Genomic DNA, 25407 nt, shown 5'->3' on the forward strand with positions numbered 1-25407 from the left:
AACTACAACAAAATAAGTGTATAGCTGATGGACGTTCACATCGGTTATACATAAAAAACCGATGTTAATCTATTAGTTAACATCAGTTTTCTATAGAAAACCGATGTTAATATATTAGTTAACATTGATTTTTCTAGAAAACCGATGTTAATCTATTAGTTAACATCGGTTTTATATCAAAACTGATGTCAGCGTTCATCATGTATACACTTATTTTGTTGTAGTTCTTTACATATAGCATCGGATATTTAGAAAACCGATGTAGAATGCCATAAATAATCGATGTTGAAAGTGTATTTCCTAATAGTGCGTCTGTGAGACTGAGAGTAGTAACAAAATTTGTTACGTGATTGAGCTCATTCCAACTATTATAAATACCCTATGCAAAACCTAATAAATAAATAAATAAAAGAACGAGTTGGTAGATAAATTCTCTGTTCATTCACCCTAATTTTAGGATTTCAACTATTATAAATACCCTATACAAAACCTAATAAATAAATAAATAAAAGAACGAGTTGGAAGATAAATTCTCTATTCATTCACCCTAATTATATTTTAGGATATTTTTACATCCCAACTTGAAGATTCAACCCTTGGAAATGGAGCTTGACGAGTTAATGGCATCACCATCCTTCGTCACCATTTCTGACTTATCCACTTGTAATTTTTTCATGTTTTGCTAAATTCATTGTTGTTAGGATTAGATGAACTTTATAGAATTGCTTAATATATATGAATCTTTTGATTTAATATAGTTCCTTATTATTGGAGTAATTTTCACTCTGTTCTAATAAGTCACCAAAAACATATAACCAAGAGAAGAGTTAACAATCAACAAATGGAAGCAAAGGAAAGAAAAGAAATGAGAGAAAATAGAGGAAGAAAAGCCACAAGCCACCATGTATCGAAACCCCCTACCACTGCAACAACGACCGTCTGCCACCATCGCCCAAGTTGTCGACGCCAACATCTCTATCCAAACCTACACAACCTGTGAAAAGTCACAAGCCACCATGTATCGAAACCCCCTACCACTGCAACAACGACCGTCTGCCACCATCGCCCAAGTTGTCGACGCCAACATCTCTATCCAAACCTACACAACCTGCAACAACTGTATGGAAGGAGAGGGGAAGGATGGGTGTGAGAAGGAAGGTCATTAATGGACAAAAAAATTAAAGACATTTGGAGTCTCCTATTTTAGAAAATTCATAATTTTTGTCCAATCCTTATTTTTGCCTACATTTTTTATTTCTTATATTTGAATTAATTAAGCCATTTTTTATGATATCTTAATTAAATGAATATGTTTGATATAGGGTTCAATTAGACCAAAATACAAAAAAAATGTAAATAAAATTAAGAATTTAACCAAAATTATAAATTTTTTGAAATAGAAAAACTCTATTTTAAATTTTGGAGAACCAAAATTACATATTGAACAAAATAGAAAGATCAAAATTATATTTAATCCTATAATACCCTCCAAATCATGATGACTACAGATAAACTCTTTCTTTTCCTTGTTCCTCTAATTATAAATATTGCTTCAAGTAGATACATGGTCCTAATATCTTAGATAGACTATCACATCCTAAGCCTAGGAGTACCACCAAAGACAAACTTTAAGGCAATCCTTACTTCTCATATAGTTTTTATTTCATTTTTAGTGAATTCAATTTATAGTAACATCTAACAAGGTTTCAGGCTAAGCAATCCAAAACAAAATGGGATAAAATGGATAGATATAAATAAAAACAATTGATTTATGACTGGATTAATTGTTGTTACATTGAAACTAGGATCTTCTTGTAATCTTCAGTATCTAACTATACATCCCATGTGGTGGCATCAAAGTCTCTGCAAATGGCAGAAACAAGCATCTTCTTCTAACACTAAGTAGCAGTCACAGAACAAATTTCTAGCCTTTCTTTTAAATACAACAAAAAAACATTTAAAAAAAAGGATATCTATATATGTATTTTCAAGTGTATTCAAACCACTCATCTCTCACGGTTAGGTTGGCATACAAAACAGAATTGACCAATATTTCATTCAAAACCAGTATATAAAGAAATAATAAGAGACAACGAAAGGAGAATAAAGATCGAATGCTATCCCTTCAAAGTAAAATCTAAGAATTGTTACAACTATCAAAAGTTGAAGACAAAACTTACAGAATCAAAAGTGCCAAAGAGAGCAACCTACAAAATAACGAACTCAGGAACTCCCGAACCCACTAACTCACGAACTCACGAACTCACGAATCCACCAACCAGGAGCCAAGACAATGTCTAAAACCTACGAAACAACGAACTCACCAACCCAAAGTTAACATTCTATAGGGATAAGGTTAAAGCAACATGAAGGTTTGCCCACGTACCTAAATAGCAATAGTCACGAATGGGAACTCGTCAAGCCTGTGCGAACCCAAACACGAACCTCAATGGCAGCTTGAGTGAGGAGGACAGACAGGTCTTTCGAGCCTGAGCGATGAGGAAGAAAGGGAGAAGGAATGGCAGCTTGAGTGAGAAGGACAGACAGGTCTTTTGAGCCTGAGCGATGAGGAAGAAAGGGAGAAGGGTTTTGGTAACTGATCGCGTGGGGGGAAAATGGATTTTGGGGTTTTAAGTTATGAATAAGACAACATCGGTTTTTTAAACAAAACCGATGTTAACTTTACAATGTTAACATCGGTTTTTTCAATAACCGATGTTAAGATATTAATGTTAACATCGGTTTTTCAATAACCGATGTTAAGATATTAATATTAACATCGGGTTTTGGAAAAACCGATGTAGCATCAACTTGTTAACATTGATTTTTTTAAAATCGATGTTAATTAAGTCAACTTATTTACCAAAATACCACCGCACTTTTATTTACATCGATTTTGCAGAAAATCGATGTTAAATCAATAAATTGTAGTAGTGCCTTTTGTTCAACTAAAGATATTATATTTATTCAAACTTAATTAATTAATAACCCTACAAGACTTATACGAGTTTGTTTTAGCTAACCAAGTCTACTATAGTCTAATAAGACTAAACAAAATTGTCCTCCTTTAAAAAATACTTATACTTTATGACAGAAAAAAAATATCATTCTTGTAACGGTCTATTTGTTGTTTTTTTTTTCAAAAAACGTGACAAAACATTTTATATATTGACGTAATTATAGGAAACCTAAACTGTAGCTGGTAAACTTTGACTAAACAGGAAATAAAAAACTTGCGTTTGTTGACCTTGGCTGGCTTTTCAATTGAAAGCCAGAGATAAATTTTCTTTCGTCAAATTGTTTACGCAATTCAATACATAGTATATCTAATAGGGTTTGATCCATGTTAATTAAGGACTTTTGTTGCCAACACTGATTATTTTAGCCACAAAATTTTACAGTGAAAGGATCTCCACTCTCCCTTTTTAATTTCAGATTATATATTATTAACCTTAACGACAAAAAAAAATGTATTATGAAATTTTATTTTAACAAAAAGATTTTTTAAGTTTTCTTTTAACAAAATGCATTATGAAATTTGAGTAATTTACCTGAGATGATAAGTTCAAATATAATTACCAGTTACTATTATACTAAACAAATATTTGAACTAGGTAAAAAAAAATAATATTTGAACGTGATTGTGAAGAGAAATTTCAATATTTGAATGAGGTGAGAGGCCCCAGGTCCCTAAATAGATAGGTATAGTTCAAACCAATTAATTGTCAACATTTTCAAGTCACAATTACTGATTATTTTAAGTGGATGCAGCAATGCACGATATATAAAAGCTAAATTAAATAATTAAGCAGTGCCTTTTAGGTCAGCAATTCCATCAGCCCCCAAGAAGATTAGAAGAAGAGGAAGAATGAAAAGGCAAAGAAAGTAAAGAGTAAAGAAAGGGAAGGGAAGCAGATCCCCAAATAACGTAAAGCAACAAAATCCTATTTTCTCTTTAACTATAACACTTTGTAAATATTTATAAATCTGTCATCCGCTTAAGAAACAAATAACATACTTTTGGTGGGGTTAGTGGGGTTTCTTGTAATTTGCATGTGTTCACATGTCTGGCTAACAAATTGGAGGATATTCTAACTTTCCACCACACAAACAACTCATAAAATATGACCCACAAACCATGCGTGAAACAGTTCAGTTAGATCATTTGGTATCTCTAACAATTAATTATAACCCCATTATTATTATAATCATATATTTGGTATCTCATGTTGTATACTAATCATTTTTTTAGGTATATATTGTTTGAGCTATCTCAATCTCTATGTATGCCTCCCTTCTTATTGATTAAGCAACTTTTACATTTAGATCAAGATAAAATAAATTTGTGGATTCTAATTATTAACTCTACCAGAAATCAATTACTTTTAAAAACTTCAAAATGGAAAAGATTTTCGGGATTTGCAATTCATACATGATTTGGTCTCAAATTAACATTTTAAATAATTCATTACTAAATTTGATTTATTACTTTCCCTTCTTAACAAGTTACTTGTATGGAATTTTACAGCTGGTGCTTTTCAGGTCAGGCCTTTTAGGGTACTATCAGCTGAGACAAATTGACCGAGAACTAGGAAACCACATGCAGAGTGGAACCTACTTAACTCTTTGTTATCTTTTATATATATATATATATATATATATATATATATATATATATATATATTCTTGGTACACAAAGCTATGTAATCTACTTTGATAAGTGTAATCAAAACAATCTTATATAAAAGTACCCTAAAAATACCCATCAAGTAGAGAAGAATCAAAGACAATTAATTAATCACCTACATCCCACTTTAGAAGGCTTATATATGCTGATTGCAGTGAGACTGAGAAGTGCCAACCTCATCATCATCATCATCCTCGGCATATATAGCGTAACACATACTAATCAATATTTTAATAGAAAGAAAGTTTGAGCAAACATCTTAAAGAAAATCAATGCAAATATATATTCAATGAGAGCTCATATAATATGGACAATAAATAAAAAAAATTGCATATTTTATTTGCAGCCAACCTTGTGGCGCGTGGCTATATAGAGTTTTCCAATACAGCTTTTTTAACATTTTATATGAGAGACAATCGCTTTCAGAGATAGTCGATCTCCAAAGTCTGTATGACAAATAGGAAAAAAATTAATAAAAAAAAACAATCATTACTGTCTAAAAAAATTGTTAATAAGTAATCTTAAGACATTAATTAAAGAATTAAAATAAAAAAAATATTTATTATAAAGATTATAATAAAAAAACGTAAAAAAGAATCATGCATGAACAACATTTTTTTTACATATCTCAATAAAAATATTTTTTTAATTTCTTAATCAATGATTAAAATTTTTCCTAAAAAAATAATGAAGTTAAAGGGTAGAGAAAGAGAGATAAATTAGGAGCATAGAATCTAGGCGTGTATATATAACTTAACATTGAAATCTATACAAAATCTGATCCAGCGATGCAATTATTCCTGGGTTTGTTAGAAGCTTAAAAGAGAGCATAGGAGATCTCTGATTTCCTGCAAGAAAATTAAGTGGAAGCAGTTCTTCCGGGATTTGCCAAAAAGCTACCACAATCAAGACAAGAGAAGAGGCATGGATAGTAGTTATTTTGGAGAACCAAACATGGGAAATGAAAGAGTAAGTGGTTCTTCTTCATCATCTTCTTCAAGAAAAGGGAAGAAGAACAATCAAGACAAGTCAAAGCAACCCCAAAGAGGATTAGGTGTTGCTCAGTTGGAGAAAATCAGATTACATGGTCAAATGGCTTGTGGTGGCTATCATCCTCCTCTGCACTCTCCTTACCCATCTAACTTTAACAATGTAAGAGTACCTTTTTCTTTTCTCTCAAAAACTATGATAGCAATATTTTTGGCTTGGATTTTGGAATTCAATATTGGGGGGATTTTGCTAATTAATTCCTGATCAACATGCAGGAAGATCCAAGGGTGCAAACACCCTATTCATCAGTACCATCATCATCATCATCATCTTTTTCTTACTCATCTACATCATACTCACCTTCATATGGCTTCCAACCCAACATTGTGGTATGAGTAGTTTTTGGCTTTTCTTCAACCGATCTCAATTGATTTTACACTTCTACAGGCATGCTATAGCTTTATTTGTACCATATATGTTTAACTTATTCGTTTTCAATTTTTTGTGATGAGTGAACATGTTCCACACATATAGTTTCATAATTGTCAGTAACTATGACTTAAAACAATATATGCAAGTGGGCTGAAATTGTCCCCAAAGCAATTCGATCAAGGTAGTTTATTTTTCTAACCCTTGTTTTTTATAATTAGGAAATGATTTCTTCTTATTATTGAAATTTATGTATGTATATATATATATATATAGCATAACCCTAGCAATCTTTTTTTTTTGAATCTGGATTAATTATCTCCTATATGTTTGGTTGAATTTGAAAGTGCAAGGGTAGTACTAATTAACCCTAGGAGAAAAGGGAAGGATGGGGTGTTCTGCTAATTGAAAAGTATGTGAGTTAAAAATAAAGCAATTAAAAGAGCCAAAAATGTCATTCAAATCATTTTTGTTGCAAAAACGTACAAGTAATAATTCTTGTGTTTTATAACATGTCCATGTGGGTTTAGTTATATATATATATAGTATGGCAAGAGTGAGCACTACTAGAAAAATTGGATTTTAAGTCGGTTCTTATGGCCATGTCACGACGGTTTTCAACCGTCGTTAATGCCAACGTCGTAAAATGTATAAGCTATTTTACGACGGTTATGGGAACCGTCTTAGTATGTGCTAAATATTACAACGTTTCTTCCATAACCGTCTTAAAGTCTACAGATAAATTTGCGATATGAAGACGGTTACCATGACCGTCTTAATAGGTGCCAATTTAAGACGGTTTTTATGACCGTCTTAGATAGCATGTCAAGATTGCATACTAAGACGTTTTATGGGAAACGTCTTTGTATGTTATGCAAATTTACGACGGTTATGGGAAGCGTCTTTGTAGGTCTATATTATGTTGTCATTTTATGACGTTTTCGGAAACCGTCTTTGTATGTCTAAGTTTTTTTTTTTATTTTCTTCGTTTTATTGATGCATTTTTTTTACATTGATCTCTGGTACCTATAAATTAAATCAGACCATGCAAATTAAATAATAACATCAAATGAAATCTGAACAATAGCATCAAATGACATGCATCCTACATATATAAGTCCATGCAAATTGAATATCCTTTTTTGAATTAATGATCCTCTAATGTATGCAACATACAAAGTTGTAGCCATAATTGTTCTAATTCTTTGATGAAACCAGGAAAAATGCACTTGTACATAATACAAATCAAATTTAGCAGTACAATAGAAAAGAAAACTTATAGTTAAATAACAATTTGTCATTTCACTCACACAAGGTATATATACAAATATGTAGTTATGATCTAATAGCTACATTCAATGATTTTATTACCTTTGTCCACATCTATATATACTTGATTCCCATTTTCTCAAGCCATGCTTTTGTTGAGGATGCAGTAAGCTCTTTATTGACCCCAGATCTAGGACAATCTATTTATCCCCAACAGATTCATGCAGTGGCGCATCCACACTTAAATGAGGGGCTGCACATGCACCCCTCACTTTCAATCCAATATTTTGTCCCTCCTAATTTTTCATATTTGAACCCCTGCCCTTAATTTTCCCCTCTTTTCATGATAATACTTGTTAATTTTTATTCTTTAAATAGATTGTCCTAGATCTGCCACTGGATCCATGTCCAAGGTTTGAAACTTGAATTAAGAAAACAACAACAGGATAATGCAATTTGATATATGCATATTGAATGGAGGAAAGAAAACAAACAGTCTTGGATGAAGCACACTTACTCAATCAACCCGGTAGACCCATTGGCATATGAATAGAATAGACTATCAATTCGTTTTGATTCCTTCGAGCTTGCCTTACTTGAAGCTGAAAAATTATGCTTGTACGATTGCTGGGTTCAAATGTTCACCAAGTAAAGAAATTAACCTTGTATGTGCCATAACGTTGAAGGGCAAACAAGCCTATCAATATGATGTAGGCACCTGAAACTTCTATATCTGTCAAGTTTTACAAGTGCGATTAGTGAGTCATGTTCCATATAGAAGAGTGATATCAAAATTCTATATGCAAAGAAAAAGCATAACTAGATAAACAGTAAGCAAACATAAATCAAGTCAATTCACATATTGTTCTCCAATTAAAATTGGAGTTTAATTTAATCTACATATGCCTTACTAAAAATCCAACAGCATCAACCAACTTAAATTTGTATATTTAACCAAAAAAGCATTGACTTTGCAAGGCCTGAATATGACAATTATATGCCTTACTTATACTACTTAACTTTTATTTGTATTAGTAATTAATAATAATAATATATAATGAATCTAAACTTCTTCAAGTCACTCTATTTTTTTAATATCTATTTAATTTATTTTTATGTATAAATGAAGAAATAACAAAATGTTTAAAAAAATTAAAAAAATGAACAACTAACATTTTAACTACCCTAATCTAGATTTTAAATATAATTAGTATCTTAATCCTAGAAGATATTTTTTTATATAGTTAAAATTGCTATAAGATAAATATTTTGAATGTATATATAAGTGTGGATTATAAAAGATTGATAGTTTCTTCTATTTAATAGGATTAATATAAATAAAATTAAATGGTTTACGAATTAAATAAAAATTAAATAATTTTCAAATCATTTTTACAGTGACTTGAAAGAGTTTGGATTCATTTTATATCAATATTATTAACATATATAAGTTAAGTAGCATTGATAAAGTACATAGAAAATAAATTAAATTATTTAAATATTATGAGCTTAACGTAAAATATTAATATGAGCCAAATTAGATTGGCACGTAATTGTTGTATCATGAATGCATGAATAGAAAGTGGATGCTTAGATTAATTTATTTCGGAGAAATAAACAATTTTTTAAGAGCTTCCCAAGAGAGCTATAAAAATTTATTATTGCTGAAAAATAAGCAGGAAGAAGAAAAATGTTGGTAATCATAAAAATATACCATTTCAAGAAGCTGTCGTTCTTGTTCTTCTTTAGACTGAGTCTACCAGCATCATTTTTAAAAGATTGCATTTAACTTGACAATAGTCATGGTAATCCAGAGTTCACCAAACCTCCAATTGAAGGCAAAATGAAATTCAACAAAAAAAACATATATGACAAATCAAAACAAGAGTTTTAACATCAAGTCAAATAAATTAAATCATGATTATGCAGTAAATTGAATATTATATCTTGGTGCTTTCATGGCTTGCAACACAGAAGGATGTTTCTCTTTGTTTTTTCAATTCATTCTTTTAATCCCTCTAGTCACTTTCTCTTCCTTATTTCTACCAACTACCATGGCCAATGGATTCTCAATTGAAGAGGCAACTGTCTATGATCTCCAACTTCCTTATTTCTGCTATATACATATCATATATATGTGCTATTATAAAGTAAATTTCAAACACAAATTAATTTTTCTCTTCTCGGATATTGTGGTATGCAATAAGAATTAGAAGGTAAACAAGATAACTCAAAGAAATCTAGAAATGAATCTCAAACATGCAAAAAATTGTCAGTCAACAAAGCATCAAGTGAAGGAGTCAACGACAATTCTAAGGTTGGATCAAAAGAAATCAAAATGAAAAAATTGATCGAAATCATCAACATTACTGGCCTCCTTCGATCAAACGGATTCAATTATAAACAAAGACAGCCTGGAGAATGAACAAGTTAATTTTCAATACCCAAAACATATATATCTTATTACAGAGAAACTGAATTTGTATTGAAGTTTAAGAAATAAATAAAAGCTAGTAATATATATACCTCTGGGGCTCTATAATCAAGCACACCACATGCAGAGTGAAGCAGCCCATCTTGCAAATATTGATTTGTTAACAATAACAGATAATTAATTACCAGCTAAATAATTTATTTATTTATTTGGCTATTTCTGTTTATACCTCCTCAGAGAACACATTTGGCCTCTGCCCTTGAAGAAAAAACGAGACTGAATTATCCAAAAGATAGTCACTAGTAGTGTGGAAAATCCAAAGAGACCAAGTTAATTTCATGATTAGACATTTTAATTTGATAATTCAACTACTTATAATATATGTGCCACTAGAACATGGAAATTGTTTTCTTCTTCAATTCTCACCTCTGGTCTAACCAAGAGGGTGTCTAGATCTGATGCCAAGTCATAAAAAATGGGATTCACGGAAGCAAGCTTCATTGACAAGAACTGCATAAAATTAGAGGCATAGCTAGCTCGTTAGTATACATATTATACATAGCTAATGATGAATAATTAAGGTGAAGTAACTAGGAAAATATAAAGACTATATTGAAGGTACACCTTCGTCCTTTCACTTTCTTCTCTCTTCTCACCTAAAAAGTTAAATGGTCACTGATTTGTATTCCTTCAGCCTTGGCTTGAACTTGAAGCTAATTTCCTAAACTAAAATTTTAAAAAGGAAGCTAATGTCATATCCTCACAGTGGTAATTTGTTATAAGGAAGCTAATGTCATATCCCTGCCAACAGAAGCAACAAGCTGACATCAATGATCACTAACAAGTTACCAAAAAAAAAATGGAAGTATATAAATTAATGCTAAACCTGAACAAGCTTTCTCCTCAGTACTTGGAAAGCCTCGACTCTCATTGACAAAAATCTTAGAAATTTTTTGGTCAATATGTTTTCAAGCTCATTGACTCACTCATGGTCAATATGTTTTCAAGTTTATCCCAAAAATACATGGTAATTAAATTGTTTTTAAATTGGATAAAGAACTAATAACTGACTTGCTTTAGATAGATATTTTTTCCAGAAAAATTAGGACCAGTGATGATATTAATTCTCCCTAATGTTGTAAAGAATAACGGAACAGGGATTAATAACAATATAATGTTATCAAAATGGATTTCAATGATATAAGTTAGCTAATGTCAGTTATGTATGTCTACATCTATTTACCATCATGAAGAATCTTAGTGTCATTAGGAATAAATGTGTCTATAGTCATTTCCTGCAAAACATGCCTACAAACAAAACCAGTTTTTATCATTAACCATGTCAATGATTCTCCATTTCCAAGAGGTTCTTATAAAGTAAATGGTTTGAACCTTCCATTTTTTATATCAAGCAAATTTTCTTCAGTCAACAAAGGCCTGACATAATTGTTCTGCCGTGCCAATGCCATTAACAAAAAGCTGAAATAAAATTATCAATGATAAAAAAATGTTTGAGCAAGCACCAGTTATTATAATGACAAAATTTATCTTACTTGTCCAGTTCAACTGCAAAAGTTGCCACCTTTATCAAATAGGTTTGGAACAACAATATATGTGAAAACAAGTCTCTGGTGAGTGGTGATCGCCCTCTCCATATCTTGAATAAAAGAATTCATAAATAAGTAAGATTTGCACCAGAGACCAAGTGTTATAATTTTGAAGGCAAACTCAATATTATCTATTTGAGTTTAGGAACATCACATAGCTTTTATACCACATAAGCTGTGTCAAGGAATTTCATAATTTTAAGAAAACTACCCCAAATTAATATAATGAATAAACAAAAAATAATTTAATCCTGAAGAAAGAAGAGCTTAAGAAGGATGCATAACAAAATTAGGCCACAACCACATGAAAAGCATGCCAAAATCTTATATTATCATTTTACCTGGTCCCAAATTGAACAAAACCAAATCCCTTGCCAGGCTGAATTTTGACAGAAACAATTTCCCCAAATTGCAGAGAGTTTTGCTTCAGCTCCTCCTCTGACACATTAAGATCCAAATTACCAACAAAAATCTGCAATAAAAAGCAAGTAATAAGAGTAGCATAGCACAAGCAATGAAAATCACAAAAAAATTAGGTTAGGTCCATCTTCTATAGTTAATATAACAAACTTACGGTAGTATTATTGACATCATAGTCCGGTGGTTGAACTTGAACAACAGGCGAAGTATAGGCCGGAACCGGATACACAGGTTTGGGCACAGGCGCGGCGGGTGCACCATAAGCACCGGTGGTTTTCTTGGGCGTAGCAGCACTAATACGCATGGGCCTGGTGGAGCAATAAACGCCGTTCATTTCAGTCATGGCGCGGTTCCGTTCATTCTCATCAGAAAACTTAACGAAGCCGTAACCCTTGGAGCGGGCGGTGTTGGGGTCGGTGACAACTTTGGCGCCGCGAACGGAAGGGGAGATGGAAAGGCAATATAAGTTCTGAAAAGCATGAAATAAAATAATTATAAACGAGACGAAGACGTTTTTTTAAAAAAGAACAAAGGCGGTTTCTTTAAAACCGCCTTCGTAACATTTGTAACAAAGGCGGTTTTTATAAGAACCGTCGTTAAGCTTTATAAAAGATTGATATTAATTTCCAAAATGCCACCGTAAGCTTTATTAAATCGGTTTTTTATAACCGACTTAGATTCAACGATGTTGAATCACACTTTTTTAGTAGTGGAGTTTGGATCGTAGATCTTGAAATTGGACAACACTGTTTGCTTGTGCAGATGTCCCTACCCGAATATGAAAGAACAAGCATTAGATATGGAGATTCACAGCCAACTAATACTGCAAGGTACTTAATTTTTCCAGCCCTATATTAGATTTTTTCTCATTATATATGAGCAAAGAGCAATACATGTTTGTTCTTCTCATTCTGTTCTATAATTCTTTGTTATCAAGAATTTCTAGGCTAATATATATCTTTAATTAATTCTTTGTTGCAAACCAGATGGGAACATTCCACTGCTCAAACTAGACCTTTACTTAACCTATATGTAAGGATTTCTTTTCAACTTGTATAAATCTCATTTAATATTCTACACAAAAAACCTATATTTGCCATCCAATAATTAATCCATCTACAAATTGAAAATCACCTATATGTTGGTTTCTGTAATTATATAGGACTCACAACACATAGATACCAAGAAGCATAGAAGTGGTTCCAGGGGCGAAAGCAGTCAGAACTCTGAATCAAGTGACACCCAAGAACCAGATTTGGAGTTAAGACTATCTCTTTGATCTGCCACTAGTAAGAGTGGCAATTCTAGTAATTGTAATGCTTTTATTTACAATTATGAATTGAAAAAACACATGAACAAGCCAATGTGTTTGTTTTAAAGTTTCATCCGGAGATATCATATATATACTCTTGTGTCATGGAATATATATATATATATATATATATATATATATATATATAGAGAGAGAGAGAGAGAGAGAGAGAGAGAGAGAGAGAGAGAGAGAGAGAGAGAGAGAGAGAGAGAGAGAGAGAGAGAGAGAGAGAGAGAGAGAGAGAGAGAGAGAGAGAGAGATTAACTACTCTTTGCATAAAAGCAATGCAAACTTCTCTTTTAACGTATATTATCAAAGAAACTAAAGAGAAGTAATTGTTATGATCTCTTGCTCTTAATTATTTAATTAGGTTAATTTCAATTAGTTACTATGCAGAATATCTTTCATGATTTCCAGAATCTATCTTCGTTAATATGCTAAGCTACAAGGTTCCATATATGTGCATGAAAACTGGGAAGGGATTGATCATACGGAACTGAGCGAATATATATATATATATATATATACACACACATACACTACATTTTCTTTTCTTCAGCCAATATTAAATTGGAATATGCATGTTAGAAAGATCATTCAGAATTACTTTTGCTCAATTTTTATGTGTAAAAACCCCGTAAATTAGCTTGAAATCAAAGTCTAGATATTGCCACAGGCAGAAACACATATTGTTGTGAGTTCTTCTGTAAATGAAATTAACTTTCACTAAAAATACTAAGGTTGTATCTATACTTACTAATTAATGTTTTCCTGCAGACTTAAACTCTTGTCATTGTGAGTTTCATAGTCTCTAAGCTCAAATTTAGTTACCAGTTTGGGCAGCTAGCTCCTTGTGAGTGAGTAATGAACATAGGACCTTTATCCCTTTACCGAGAATAACATATTATTAGCAAATTACTGTACAACTTAGTAAAAGGTGGTTACAGTGGGAGGAAAGTGCGATTTCAGGAAAACTTTATTAAAGGTTCCGATTAACTTCTTTATGAACAATTATAGGAAAAGAAAATGAGATAAAATGAATTGGATTTTTCTAATAAGTTAAAATCAACTAATGAGCCATAGCTTTTGCACAAATTTAAAAATATAATTTCTATAAAAATTTTAATATATAAGTTTATTTTAACTTTGAAAAAATTTAATTTATTTTTTTAATATTATAAATGTTTATGAGAAAATATATCCAAATAGAACGTTAATGCATTTTCAATCATATTAAGAAGCTTATATGATTTGCCAGGCATAAGAACATAAAAATGGATATTTTTATTCTGTATTTTTTTTATTCTGAGCATAAAAAATGGATATGAGAGAACTTTGATCTATCAAAATATTTTTCACTTGAAATTAATTAATACTAAAACTAAGCTAAACAAAGAAAAAAATATTTTTATCTTCATTTTCTTTTTAAATGATGAAACAATCGTTTGAATCTAATTTAGAAAACTAGTATACTCCAATTACCAGTGGATTAATTAACGTAAAATTGTTTTAGTTTAACTAAAGATCTCTGATTTAAATCTTTAATATTTTCGGTTGGAAGATATATGTGATCTAGAAAAAAAAAACTAATATGATCCACTAGCTAGCTCAGCTCTAATTAAACTGATTATAAGCATGAAGTTATGAGTTTTATTATTTTCAAGTTGTTTCATCCGCAGCTAAATCGATGCATATATAGAGAGAGAAAGAGAGAGACCATTTTTCGTAGAAACGTGATACAAGAATGTAAGAACTGAAAAAGAAAAATGAAAACAGTGGAAGACAATAATTGACTAACAAATGTTAATCACTCTTCATGTCTAATATTTGAGTCGCAAAGTTGTATTCTAGAGGCACCTATTTCTTGTTTACAACAAGAAAATTGAAGCACTGTTCATGAAATGGAAATTCTGCCTCAATGTGTAATATGCAACATAGTATGGAGATTGCGTAGTAGTCAAGGGAGATTCGTTGGGTAGGTCAATTTTGTTGAAATTTATTTTTATTTTTTATCAACAGATGAATAATGATATTGTTTACGAATAATCAAGTACAGATAATAATTCTTCGTAATTAAATTTCTATCAAAGATTCTCATTAATCTCATCAAGAATCAAATGTCTGCTCCACACATTTGCAGCAGCCAGTGAGAAATTCGTTTCTCACGTGTAAAATGACAAAGATTAGGCAATCAAAATAGAAAAATATATACCTCGAGAGCAAGAAAAGTCTTTAGATGACACGTTCAGACAGGAAGTTAATCAACGGTTAAGTTGAAGGTTTTTGACAAATAGGGAAGTTTTGGTACATTTTAAAAGTTTCTTAGATGTCTTTCTAATTCTAGTTACTTCTTGATCTGCCAGTTTGTGACTTTTATTATAAGCAGCTTTAGCCTTTAGGCGCTATAGTGTGACCCTTTTTTGACAAAATTTTGACTGACACATTCAAAAGTAAAATTAAAAGAAATGGAGAAAGTTGGATTCTATAAATTAAATTAAAACTAATTTACTTAAATTACCTTAATAATTAAGACATAATATTTTTCACTATATATAGTTACATGATATAGAGCTAGCTTTGGTGACAGTGTCTATGTTTCATATGAAAAAGCTAGATTTTATTTCTATGTGTGTGTATGTATGCACAGAGTGTTAAAGCTATGCAATGAATCAACTTCTAGAGGCAAATGATGGAAAAACAGCTGTAATAATGTCAATCAGTGAAAAGAATAATGCAGACAAAATAGTTAATAGAGATCACTCCAAGTGGATGCTATTAGATCAAACATGAATAATCATAAAGGCTATATCTTCCAATTGATTAGTGCTAATACTCCATTTTGATTCTATGCATATCTCACTCATAATTTTCAAAGAATCTTGCGTTCAATTTTGCTTTCACATCGGACATATACTTTTGAAAGATAACTGAAGGAAATATAAACAAACAAATGGACATTAGTTCCAATAAAAGATCTTTATAATTTCAGACGACGAAGAATTTCTTTCGACCGTAATGTTAGAAGTTCAAATATCCTAAAGTCTTCACTTTGGAGAAGGTTTTATTTCTTACTTTATCAGGTAAAATATTAATTAAAAATAAAAAAATGCAGTGTTATTAATTTAGGATTTAATACTTTTTTCATTTTTGTAATTTAGTATTTTTTTATTTTTGTCCTTAAAAAATTCGTTTTAATCCTTATAAAATATATTTATCCTTAACCATTTTATATAGCATTTTTTTCAATGTTTAAAGCATTATTTTTTTCTCCAAAACACTATTTAAAATACTTTAAGAATAAAAAATAAAACAAATGTGTTTTGTAATGACAAAAAAAAATAATTACAAGGATAAAAAAGATATTTAAGGCTTTTAAAAAAATCAATACACTCCACATGCCTATAATATACTAATAAATATATTTCACGCATAATACACCTATTTGTTTTTTTTTATTATAATTTAAGTAAGAAATACAAGTAATTTAGATTCAAGAAAAAAAGTAAATTTTAAAATAAAAACATTTTAATTTATGGCATAAATAGTAAATATTTCAAACTAAAAAATAATATTAAAAAGTAACTAAGATTAGGATTAATTTGAGAATTTGAAATCATAAAATATTTTTTTTTAATTTGAAACATATATATAGTTAGTGTCAGTCAGGCCAACGATAATTTGACGCTGCCAAAATAGCTTTAGTCATGTACCTAAAATAGTATTGCCCACGTCGACACTAATATTAGTGCCATTCTTTTTTTAATAGTCATAACTTTCATTTTAGCGTCGACCACATTAAGCTAATGTTAAGGGCATGTTTGGGTAAGTTTTTTTAGAAGCACTTCTAAAAAAAGAAAATAAGAAAAAAAAAGATGAGATGAGTTTTTCCATAAGTAAAAATAAGCTCTCCATAAGTTAATTTTTAAAAGCTCAATAATATAGCTTCTCTAAAAGATGAGATGACATTTACAAATTAGTTAATGAAAAACTCATTTTAGCTAATGGAGAAGCTTATTTCATTTTTTTTCTTCTTATTTTCTTCTTTTAAAAGTGCTTCTAGAGAAGCTTACACCCAAACAGGCCCTAAATGGCAATTTTTGACAAAATTAATATCCACAACTATTTAAAGATAAAACTTAGAGACAGAACTTATTCTATCTCTATCAGCGACGAAAACAGAGATGAAATTTAAGAAGTAGAGATGGAAAAGGAAGTCATGGATAAGAGGCGGTGTAGTTCTATTTGGGGTGATGATGATATGAATGAGTGGCTTCTCCATCTATTGGTTTTTCGGCGAATTACTTTGCTTGTGGGATACAAATTGTTTTCAATTATCAAATCAATTTGTTAGTGACGGGTTCATTGGATTGGAGGCGGCGTGGAAGGAGAATGGGAGAGAAGTTGTTATTGTTAATATATATGCACCATGTGATAAGGTGGGAAGGAGAAACATGTGAGAGGAGTTGAGGCAGTTAAAAAGCAATAGCCATATTTGTTGTTGGTGCCTTGTGGGTGATTTTAATTGTGTTAAGGGGGCATGTGAAAGAGTAGGGGTTGGTGGGGAGGACGTAGGGGTTGGCGAGAGTGAAGAACTTAATGATTTTTTCATGAGGTGGGAATGGAGGACTTGTCTTTGGTAGGTAGGCCAAATGGAAAAGCAAGAAGTCATATTGATAGGGTATTAGCCACAAGTGTGTGGTTCGATGCATGGTCGAGTTGCTCACAATTTATTCTTGACTGGAATATATTAGCTCATTGTCCAATTCTTGTCAAGAAAAAAATTGTGGATTGGGGACCTAAGCCCTTCAAGGTTCTTGATTGTTGGCTCTTGGATAAAAGAATTATCAAATATGTGGAAGATGTAAAAGTGGATGGTTGGGGAGCATTTGTTCTTAAAGAAAAATTGAAGGCATGAAGAAAGAGCTAAAGATATGGAATGTAGAGCACTTTGGAAACTTGGAGAGAAGACAAACTCAAGTTGAAAAAGAATTGAAGTTGGAATTAAAAGAAGAAGGTGATCTTGAAGAGAAGGAGTTAGAGACGAAAAAATGGTTGCAGGAAGAATTTTGGAATGTGGCCACATGTAACGAATCTCTTTTAAGGCAAAAATCAAGGATGAAGTGGTTGGTAGATGGAGATACAAATTCCAAATTCTTTCATGATAATGTGAATTAGAAGAGAAGGAAGTGTTTACTAAAAGGGCAAAATATTGATAAGGAATGGGTCGATGAATCATATAGTGTAAAAATGGAGGTGAGAAATTTTTTGAAGATAAATTCAAGGAAGGGATGGAAAAGAGGCCAAAGTTGGATGCAATGGAATTCAAAATGATTTCACAAGAGGATAATTACTTCTTTTTGGCCAAATTTGAAGAGGAGGAAGTAAGGGAAGCGGTATGGGACTGTGGAAATTTGAAAAGTCCTGGACCGGATGGATACAACTTCAAGTTCATCAAGGTGTTTTGGTATCTCCTCAAATATGATGATGAAGTTTCTTCAAGAGTATCATAACCATGGAGTTTTTCCTAAAGGAGGAAACTCTTGTTTTATCTCACTCATACCTAAGGTTAGTGATCCACAAAGTTTGGGAGATATTAGACCAATATCACTTGTTGGTTGCATGTACAAAATATTGGCTAAAATTCTCTCAAATAGACTAAAAAGGGTGTTAAGCAAAATCATTTATGAGAGATAATTCAAGTTCTTGGGTGTAAGGTACTTGTTACAAAGTGTGTTGGTGGTTAATGAAGTGGTAGAAAAAGCTAAAAGGTTGAAAAAAAATACTTGTTATTCAAAGTGGACTATGAAAAAGCATATGATTTGGTAATTTAGGTCTTTCTATTATATATGCTTCATAGGTTGCGATTTGAGGAGAAATGGATTTTGTGGATTAAAGGATTCTTGGAGAGTAGTAGGGTGTTGATGTTGGTAAATGGGAGTCCAGACAATAGAATTCCTGGTGTCTAAAGGACTTAGACAAGAGGATCCGTTAGCGCTATTCTTATTTAACATAGTTGCTGAAGGGAACAAAAGGAACAATTGGGTGAATATCCTTCAATATGCAGATGACACTATCTTCATGGGTGAAGCCACCTTGTCCAATATGGTTACCATAAAATGTATGCTTAGATGCTTTCAAATTGTGTCTGGACTTAAGGTGAACTTTTTCAAAAGTAGATTTGGCACAATTGGGGTGAGTGATAACTGTTATGCATGCATTTTTTGTATATTGAAATCGCAAAGCAATTATCTCATTTTCTTATCTTTTATTGCTTATTTTGTATTAAAACAATAGAACTTAGCTTCTTTTGAGTTTTTATTCAGAACATACTAAAGTTAACGATTTTGGAGTAACTTTTGTCACATTTTGTGTAGAGATGAGTTGTAGCAGAGGAAGAGAAGCAGAGGAAAACAACCAATTGGTGCAAGGAAAATCCATATTCGGAGCTCTGGCTGATCCATTTCAATCCATTTTTCTTCCATTTTCTTCCCTTTCATACCACATTTATTTTTGTAAGTCTCTCATGACAATGAAAGGGTAAAAATCACCAGTTGTTGGGAGCTCTAGAGCCCAAACTCTCTGATGTAATGATTCTAAACTATCTTCTAATATAATGCTATTATTATTATTCATCCATGTGCTTATTTATATACTTATGGTTTTATCATCCATCTTTATGTACTATTTTAGGATATAAATATTCGGAAATGTTTGTATTTTTAAGAACCTGGGAAGAATATCTAAAGTGAGTCTTATCTAGGGATAGAATGGTTTCTTTTAGCATGTTCATGCATCTCTGCTCTTAATGCAAAATCATTTAGTAACCAATTACCAAGGGATTAGGAGTGATATTAAGTGGTTTAGGTTCTTTCAGTCGAGGGATCTTAGTTAGAATAAATTAGTAGATGCGGGTAATAACCATATTAATGTTAAGAAGAGAAAAATCCATTAAGATTACACCATGAGAATTTATGGCAAGCAGAGCCCCCAACACGTTCCTTAAATCACTACAACACCATCTCACAACTTTGAGCGTTTGTTTTCTCAACCTTCATTTTTCTCTGTCATTCGTGGATCAGATGTTGGAAAGGTTAGTTGGTCAGACTTTCTAGTGTTTTTGGGATGGTTATCCTGGTTATAACCAAATAGCGGTGGATCCAAAAGATCAAGAAAAGACCGTTTTCACATGCCCATTTGGTGTCTTTGCCTACAAACGGATGTCATTCGGGTTGTGTAATGCCCTTGTTGAGAAATGCATAGAGGTATTCATGGATGATTTCTCTGTGTTCGGCTCTTCCTTTGGTCTATGCTTATCCAATCTTGAATTAGTATTACAATGGTGCGTGGAAACAAATCTGGTACTAAATTAGGAGAAATGTCACTTTATGGTCAAAAAGGGAATGGTCTTACCTTTTAACTTATGTTCTTTTTGTGCAAATGACTTCTAAAAAGTAGAGAGCTTCCACATCACAAGCTAGGCTACAAGATCCCAAGCCAGAATGGGACTCCACCAGGTTCACATCAAAAGTGGCTTGGTATAGATACCAGGATAATGTTCATCTCAAGAACATCCTTCTGGATAGGAACATCGAGCCTGACTACACATAGTATGACGACTTCCTAGAGGAGTTGGAGAGAAGACGATGGCACAAGAAGCTCACCAGTCTTCCTGAGAAGAACATTGATGTAGCATTGGTGAAGGAGTTCTACTCCAACATTTATGATCCCCATGACAGCTCGCCTAAATAGTGCAAGGTCCGAGGATAGGTCATCAAGTTTGATGCTCAGACATTGAACACCTTCCTGGAGATGCCTGTGGTCTTATAGGAGGGCGAGAGGTACCCTGCCTTCTCCTAGTTTCTCCACACCTACCCCGACCACCAAGCCATTGAGGCCAAGCTCTGCCTACCTGGAGGTCGCTTCATTTTGAATGCTGAGGGAGCTCTTTGGAAGATTCTAAGGAAGGATATGACTAGCTTGGCTCATATGTGGAGTGTCCTTTCCTACTTCAACATTGCCCCTACTTCCCACACCTTTGAACTCAACATGGACCGGGCCCACCTTATTTATGAAATTATTATGAAGAAGGACATGGATTTGGGAACAATGATCTCCTCTCAGATCACCCAGATAGACCAGTCCAACTAATCCAGGCTCGACTTCCCTGCTCTTATCACGACCCTCTGCAATGCCAAGGGGGTCCACTTTGAGTCCTTGAGACCTATCATTAATTTGGCATATATACAAAAGAACTACTGGAACCCAGTAAATACTTCTGTAGTATTCCGAGGGGCCAAGAAGGCTCGAGGGCAAGCCACATAGGAGGTCCCTCCAGCACCACAACCAATTCCTATGTCTGCATCCACTCCTCCTTCATCGCTACCACCAGCTCAGGAGCTTTCGTAACCCATGTTGTAGAGCATTCATCATGGCTAGTTCTTGATCATGCAAGCATTGTAGTAGATCGACACAACACTCTACCTACCCATTATGACGCCAAAGGAATTCTTCTAGTAGGTAGCCTGGCTCGAAGATCGACCTTCTTCGTTTGAGGGGGGTGAGCCTGCTGCTGCTGCTATTGAGGAGCCTACTATTGTTGTTGTTACTGAGGATCCCACTACCGTTGTTGCTGAGGAGTCTCCTGATGTTGCTGCTACTGAGGAGGAGCCTACCACTGCCGCCACTGCTAATCCCGATGAGCCTATTCCTGCTGAGGACCCTACTGCTGATGATGTGGAGCCTGAACTTGATGAGGACTATATTTTTGATATCTCAGCGGCTCAGACTCCAGTTTGGGATCCATCATCTACACAGGATTAGGTCATCAAATTTTGGACTTTTATTTATTTATTGTTTTGTATTTATTATTGTCTTTTTTTTGTGATATTACTTGTATTGCAATACTTTGGTTTACTGCTTAATTAGAAATTTTGGATGATAGATAATCATTTGATACATTTTGATTGATTTATTTGGAAATTCTTTTTGGAAGTATGCATAGTTGAACTGACTGCAGGACTAAGATAAATTGCGCCTGGTTAGTGATTTTGTGAAGTTTCCAAATTGTGAGTGAACACATGTTGATTGATTGAGTGATGGTTTTGGGAATTGAATGTGCATGAGTGAGTGGGTTAGCTTGCATGACAGGAAATTGTGAATGAGAAACTTAATGCTTCACAGTATCGTATGAGTTGTGTACACCTTAATTGCGAGAGAAACGACTGATCTTATTGTCTGGATTTTGCATGATTCTTGAATAGCTTGAGTGCATACATGATATGGACATGATCAAGGTCTTGTTGTTTTTTATATTTCAGTCACTTGGCCAAATAGCTACACCTAAGTAAATAAATAATTGAATCCCTTGCACCCTCTTGACCCTAAATGTGAATAATTTTTCCATTGAACCCTAAGCCAAATGTTCATGCTTCTGTTATACACATACACCTTTTATAGGTTGTAGGAGAGCATTTTTATGGATCAAGAAATTTTTTTTCCAAATCTAGGGGAGTGTCTTGGATGAATTTTGTTACAAGGAATTGATTTCTCAGACAGACACAGAGAATCAAAACTATGTTCCCTTGTAGAATCTATTAAAAATAAAATAAAAATATAAAAGAAGAAAAAAAAACAACATAAAACAATAGAAAAAGGGAACAAGATCTGAAGGTAAATACATATCAATAAAATCTCCATGTGCTATGAATAATTGCTAGATACAAGGTTTGGTAGCCATGAGCAGAAATTGATTCGAGAATGCTCTCCTACAACCTAGATGTTTGAATTCTAAGAAAAACCACGATTCCGTGCTAGTCCAGCCAAGTTACAAGCCTAATAAAGTCCTTAGTGATCCATATTATGTGTGTACAATTGCATTGATTAGATGATGTGTCAATTTGAGATTTATAATTTCAGTCAGTTTAAATGATAGATACATAGTTGAAACACTTGCGTGTTGAGTGAAACACTAGCCTTGTGAGGAGTGAAGCATGATTAATCTTCTTGAATACTTGTCATGCCTGCTACCCTTTTCAATCTCTGAGTACATTCCTTGCATGATTCCATCATAAAACCATGACTTGTGTGAACTTAAGAATTGGAAATTGAACTTGTTGAAGGATATGCAATTATTTTAGTTATTGTGATTGGTTATAGCTTAAACATTGCTTTTGATCTAACTTAGTAAAGTTTAGTTTACTTTTTCTTGAGACAAGCAAAACTTTAAATTTGGGGGAGTTTGATAGGGGCTATGCATAGGTTATTTGTATATTGAAATCACATAGCAATTATCTCATTTTCTTATCTTTTATTTCTTATTTTGTGTTAAAATAATAGAACTTAGCTTCTGAGTTTTTATTCAAAAGATACTAAAATTAATGATTTTAGAGTAATTTTTGTTGTATTTTGAATAGAGTTGAGTTGTAGCAGAGACATGGAAGAGGATGAATAAACAGAAGTGTCGCGCTCAGTGCGACCTCCTCGCTTAGCAAGTCAGAATCGCTCAACCCAAGCTAGCCGCTTGGCGCAAGAAGTCACATTGGAAAACAGCTGTCACGAGCAAGTGCGCTAAGCGCGTATCCTACACTTAGCATGTGGCCACTTGATCAAGCTGGACATGCACGCTCAGCGCGAGAGTCACACTAAGCGCACAAGAGAGCTCTGATTAGTCTATTGGTTGGTGAGACATATAAAAGGAAATGAAACCTATTTTGTTTCCTTAGACACGAAGGAAGCCAACAGAAGTAGAGGAAGAGAAGTAGAGGAAAATTCATTTTCGGAGCTCTGGCCGATACATTTCAATCCACTTTTCTTCCATTTTCTTCCCTTTCATCCCACCTTTATTTTTGTAAGTCTCTCATGACAATGAGAGACTAAAATCCACCCGTTGTTGGGAGCTCTGCAATCTAAACTCTTTGTGACGTAATGATTCTAAACTATCTTCTAATATAATGTTGTTATTATTATTCATACCTGTGCTTATTTATATACTTATGGTTTGATCATCTATCTTTATGTATTGTTTTAGGATATAAATATTGGGAAATGCTTGTATGCTAAGAATTTGGAAAGAATATCTAAAGTGAGTCATATCTAGGGATAAAATGATTTCCTTTAACTTGTTTATGCATCTATGCTCTTAATGCAAATCATTTAGTAATCGATTGCCAAGGGAAAGTTGAGATAATATTTGTCTTCCAAAAGAGAGTAGAGGTCTGGGGATTAAAAATGTTTTCCTCTTTAATGAGTCTCTTTTGGCAAAGCGGAAGTGGAAGTTATTAATTGAAATAAAGGGGGAGGGTGAGGGGAAGTGTTGGTGTTAAAGTATGGAGGTTGGAGGGATCTTGAGAGAAGGAAGAGATTTCTCGAAATGCTTCCTTTTTGGTGGAGGGGTTTGTGTAAAACTTGTGGAGGTAGTAGTGACTCAAAGTGGTTTGATAAGATGGTGGCATGGAAGGTGGGGAGAGGAGAAAAAAAATAAAATTTTGGAGTGGTGTGTGGGTTGGTGATCAATTGGGTAACAATTTCCCTACTAGATAAGAGGAGAGGGTAATTGATATTGGTGAATGGGTTAAAGGGGTATGGAGGTGGAATTTAGCTTGGCATAGAGAGTGGTTTGTTTCGGAAGAGGAGGTTGTGGATAGGCTTTTATTGGAATTGAGGGGAGTTTCCTTACGAAGGAATGAGTCAAATTCATGGAAGTGGGTGCTCAATCAAATCGGGACATATTCGGTTAAAGCTACTTATGTGGTTCTCTGTGATCACCACTTTGCTTCCACCAAGGATGATGTTTTGGCTCATACCTGGAATCTAAAAGTACCTCCAAAGATAAAATAAAAAATAAAAAATTCATTGGACTTGTTAGAAACCAACTGCCAAGTGGTGATAATTTATCCAGAAGAAACGTGGATGTTGGACTTGGTAGTTTTATTTGTCCGTTCTGCAGAGACCATGAAGAGACGATGGCTCATACTTTGTTTTGTTGCACAAGAGCAGAGGGTATTTGGAAAAGTGGTTATTCGTGGATCAAACTTGACATAGCACTGCCTGGTGATGTCCGAATGCATTATTGGCAATATACGCCTTTCCCTAGAAGGAAGAATCTGCAATCACGGTGGAGAATTTTGTGGTGTGGGGTAACATGGGTCCTTTGGAATAATAGGAATAACATCATATTCAGGGGAAAAGAGTTTGATAAGCACAACATTATGTAGGAGATCTTGTTCCATGTATGGTCATGACTAAAGAATTCGGATTCCTC

The 25407-nt window shown here is 33.1% G+C and overlaps 1 protein-coding gene and 1 non-coding gene across 8 annotated transcripts; one reads left to right on the forward strand and one right to left on the reverse strand.

Moving 5' to 3' along the window:
- Positions 1–794: 794 nt before the first annotated feature.
- LOC102669673 (uncharacterized) lies at positions 795–12309 on the reverse strand. Of its 7 annotated transcripts, none has more exons than XR_005891654.1 (7): positions 11991–12309; positions 11758–11888; positions 10466–11466; positions 9090–10319; positions 5446–8108; positions 2181–5133; positions 795–1117 (listed from the first exon to the last, which is right to left on the reverse strand). It is a non-coding gene; the product is annotated as an uncharacterized protein (transcript). The 7 variants fall into 7 exon arrangements; XR_005891656.1 differs by lacking the exon at positions 795–1117 and having other exon boundaries at positions 4724–4905; positions 5039–5133; positions 7893–8108; XR_005891655.1 differs by lacking the exon at positions 795–1117 and having other exon boundaries at positions 4724–4905; positions 5039–5133.
- On the forward strand, positions 5612–13204 carry LOC100801080 (protein SPEAR3). The gene is made up of 5 exons (XM_003517014.4): positions 5612–5839; positions 5953–6066; positions 12599–12666; positions 12823–12868; positions 12999–13204. The coding sequence occupies exons 1-5, from the start codon at positions 5612–5614 to the stop codon at positions 13113–13115; spliced, it is 573 nt and encodes a 190-aa protein (XP_003517062.1). The 3' UTR covers positions 13116–13204.
- The last annotated feature ends 12203 nt before the right edge of the window (positions 13205–25407 follow it).

Source organism: Glycine max, chromosome 1 (assembly GCF_000004515.6).
Source record: "Glycine max cultivar Williams 82 chromosome 1, Glycine_max_v4.0, whole genome shotgun sequence".
In the NCBI taxonomy this organism is placed as follows: Eukaryota; Viridiplantae; Streptophyta; class Magnoliopsida; order Fabales; family Fabaceae; genus Glycine; species Glycine max.

Bases quoted from the DNA above. Each gene is read 5' to 3' on its own strand.
- LOC100801080 (XM_003517014.4), top strand. From the start codon at position 5,612: ATGGATAGTAGTTATTTTGGAGAACCAAACATGGGAAATGAAAGAGTA. The intron at 12,667-12,822 runs GTACTTAATTTT...GTTGCAAACCAG, and splicing joins CAGCCAACTAATACTGCAAG to ATGGGAACATTCCACTGCTC. The intron at 12,869-12,998 runs GTAAGGATTTCT...GTAATTATATAG, and splicing joins GACCTTTACTTAACCTATAT to GACTCACAACACATAGATAC.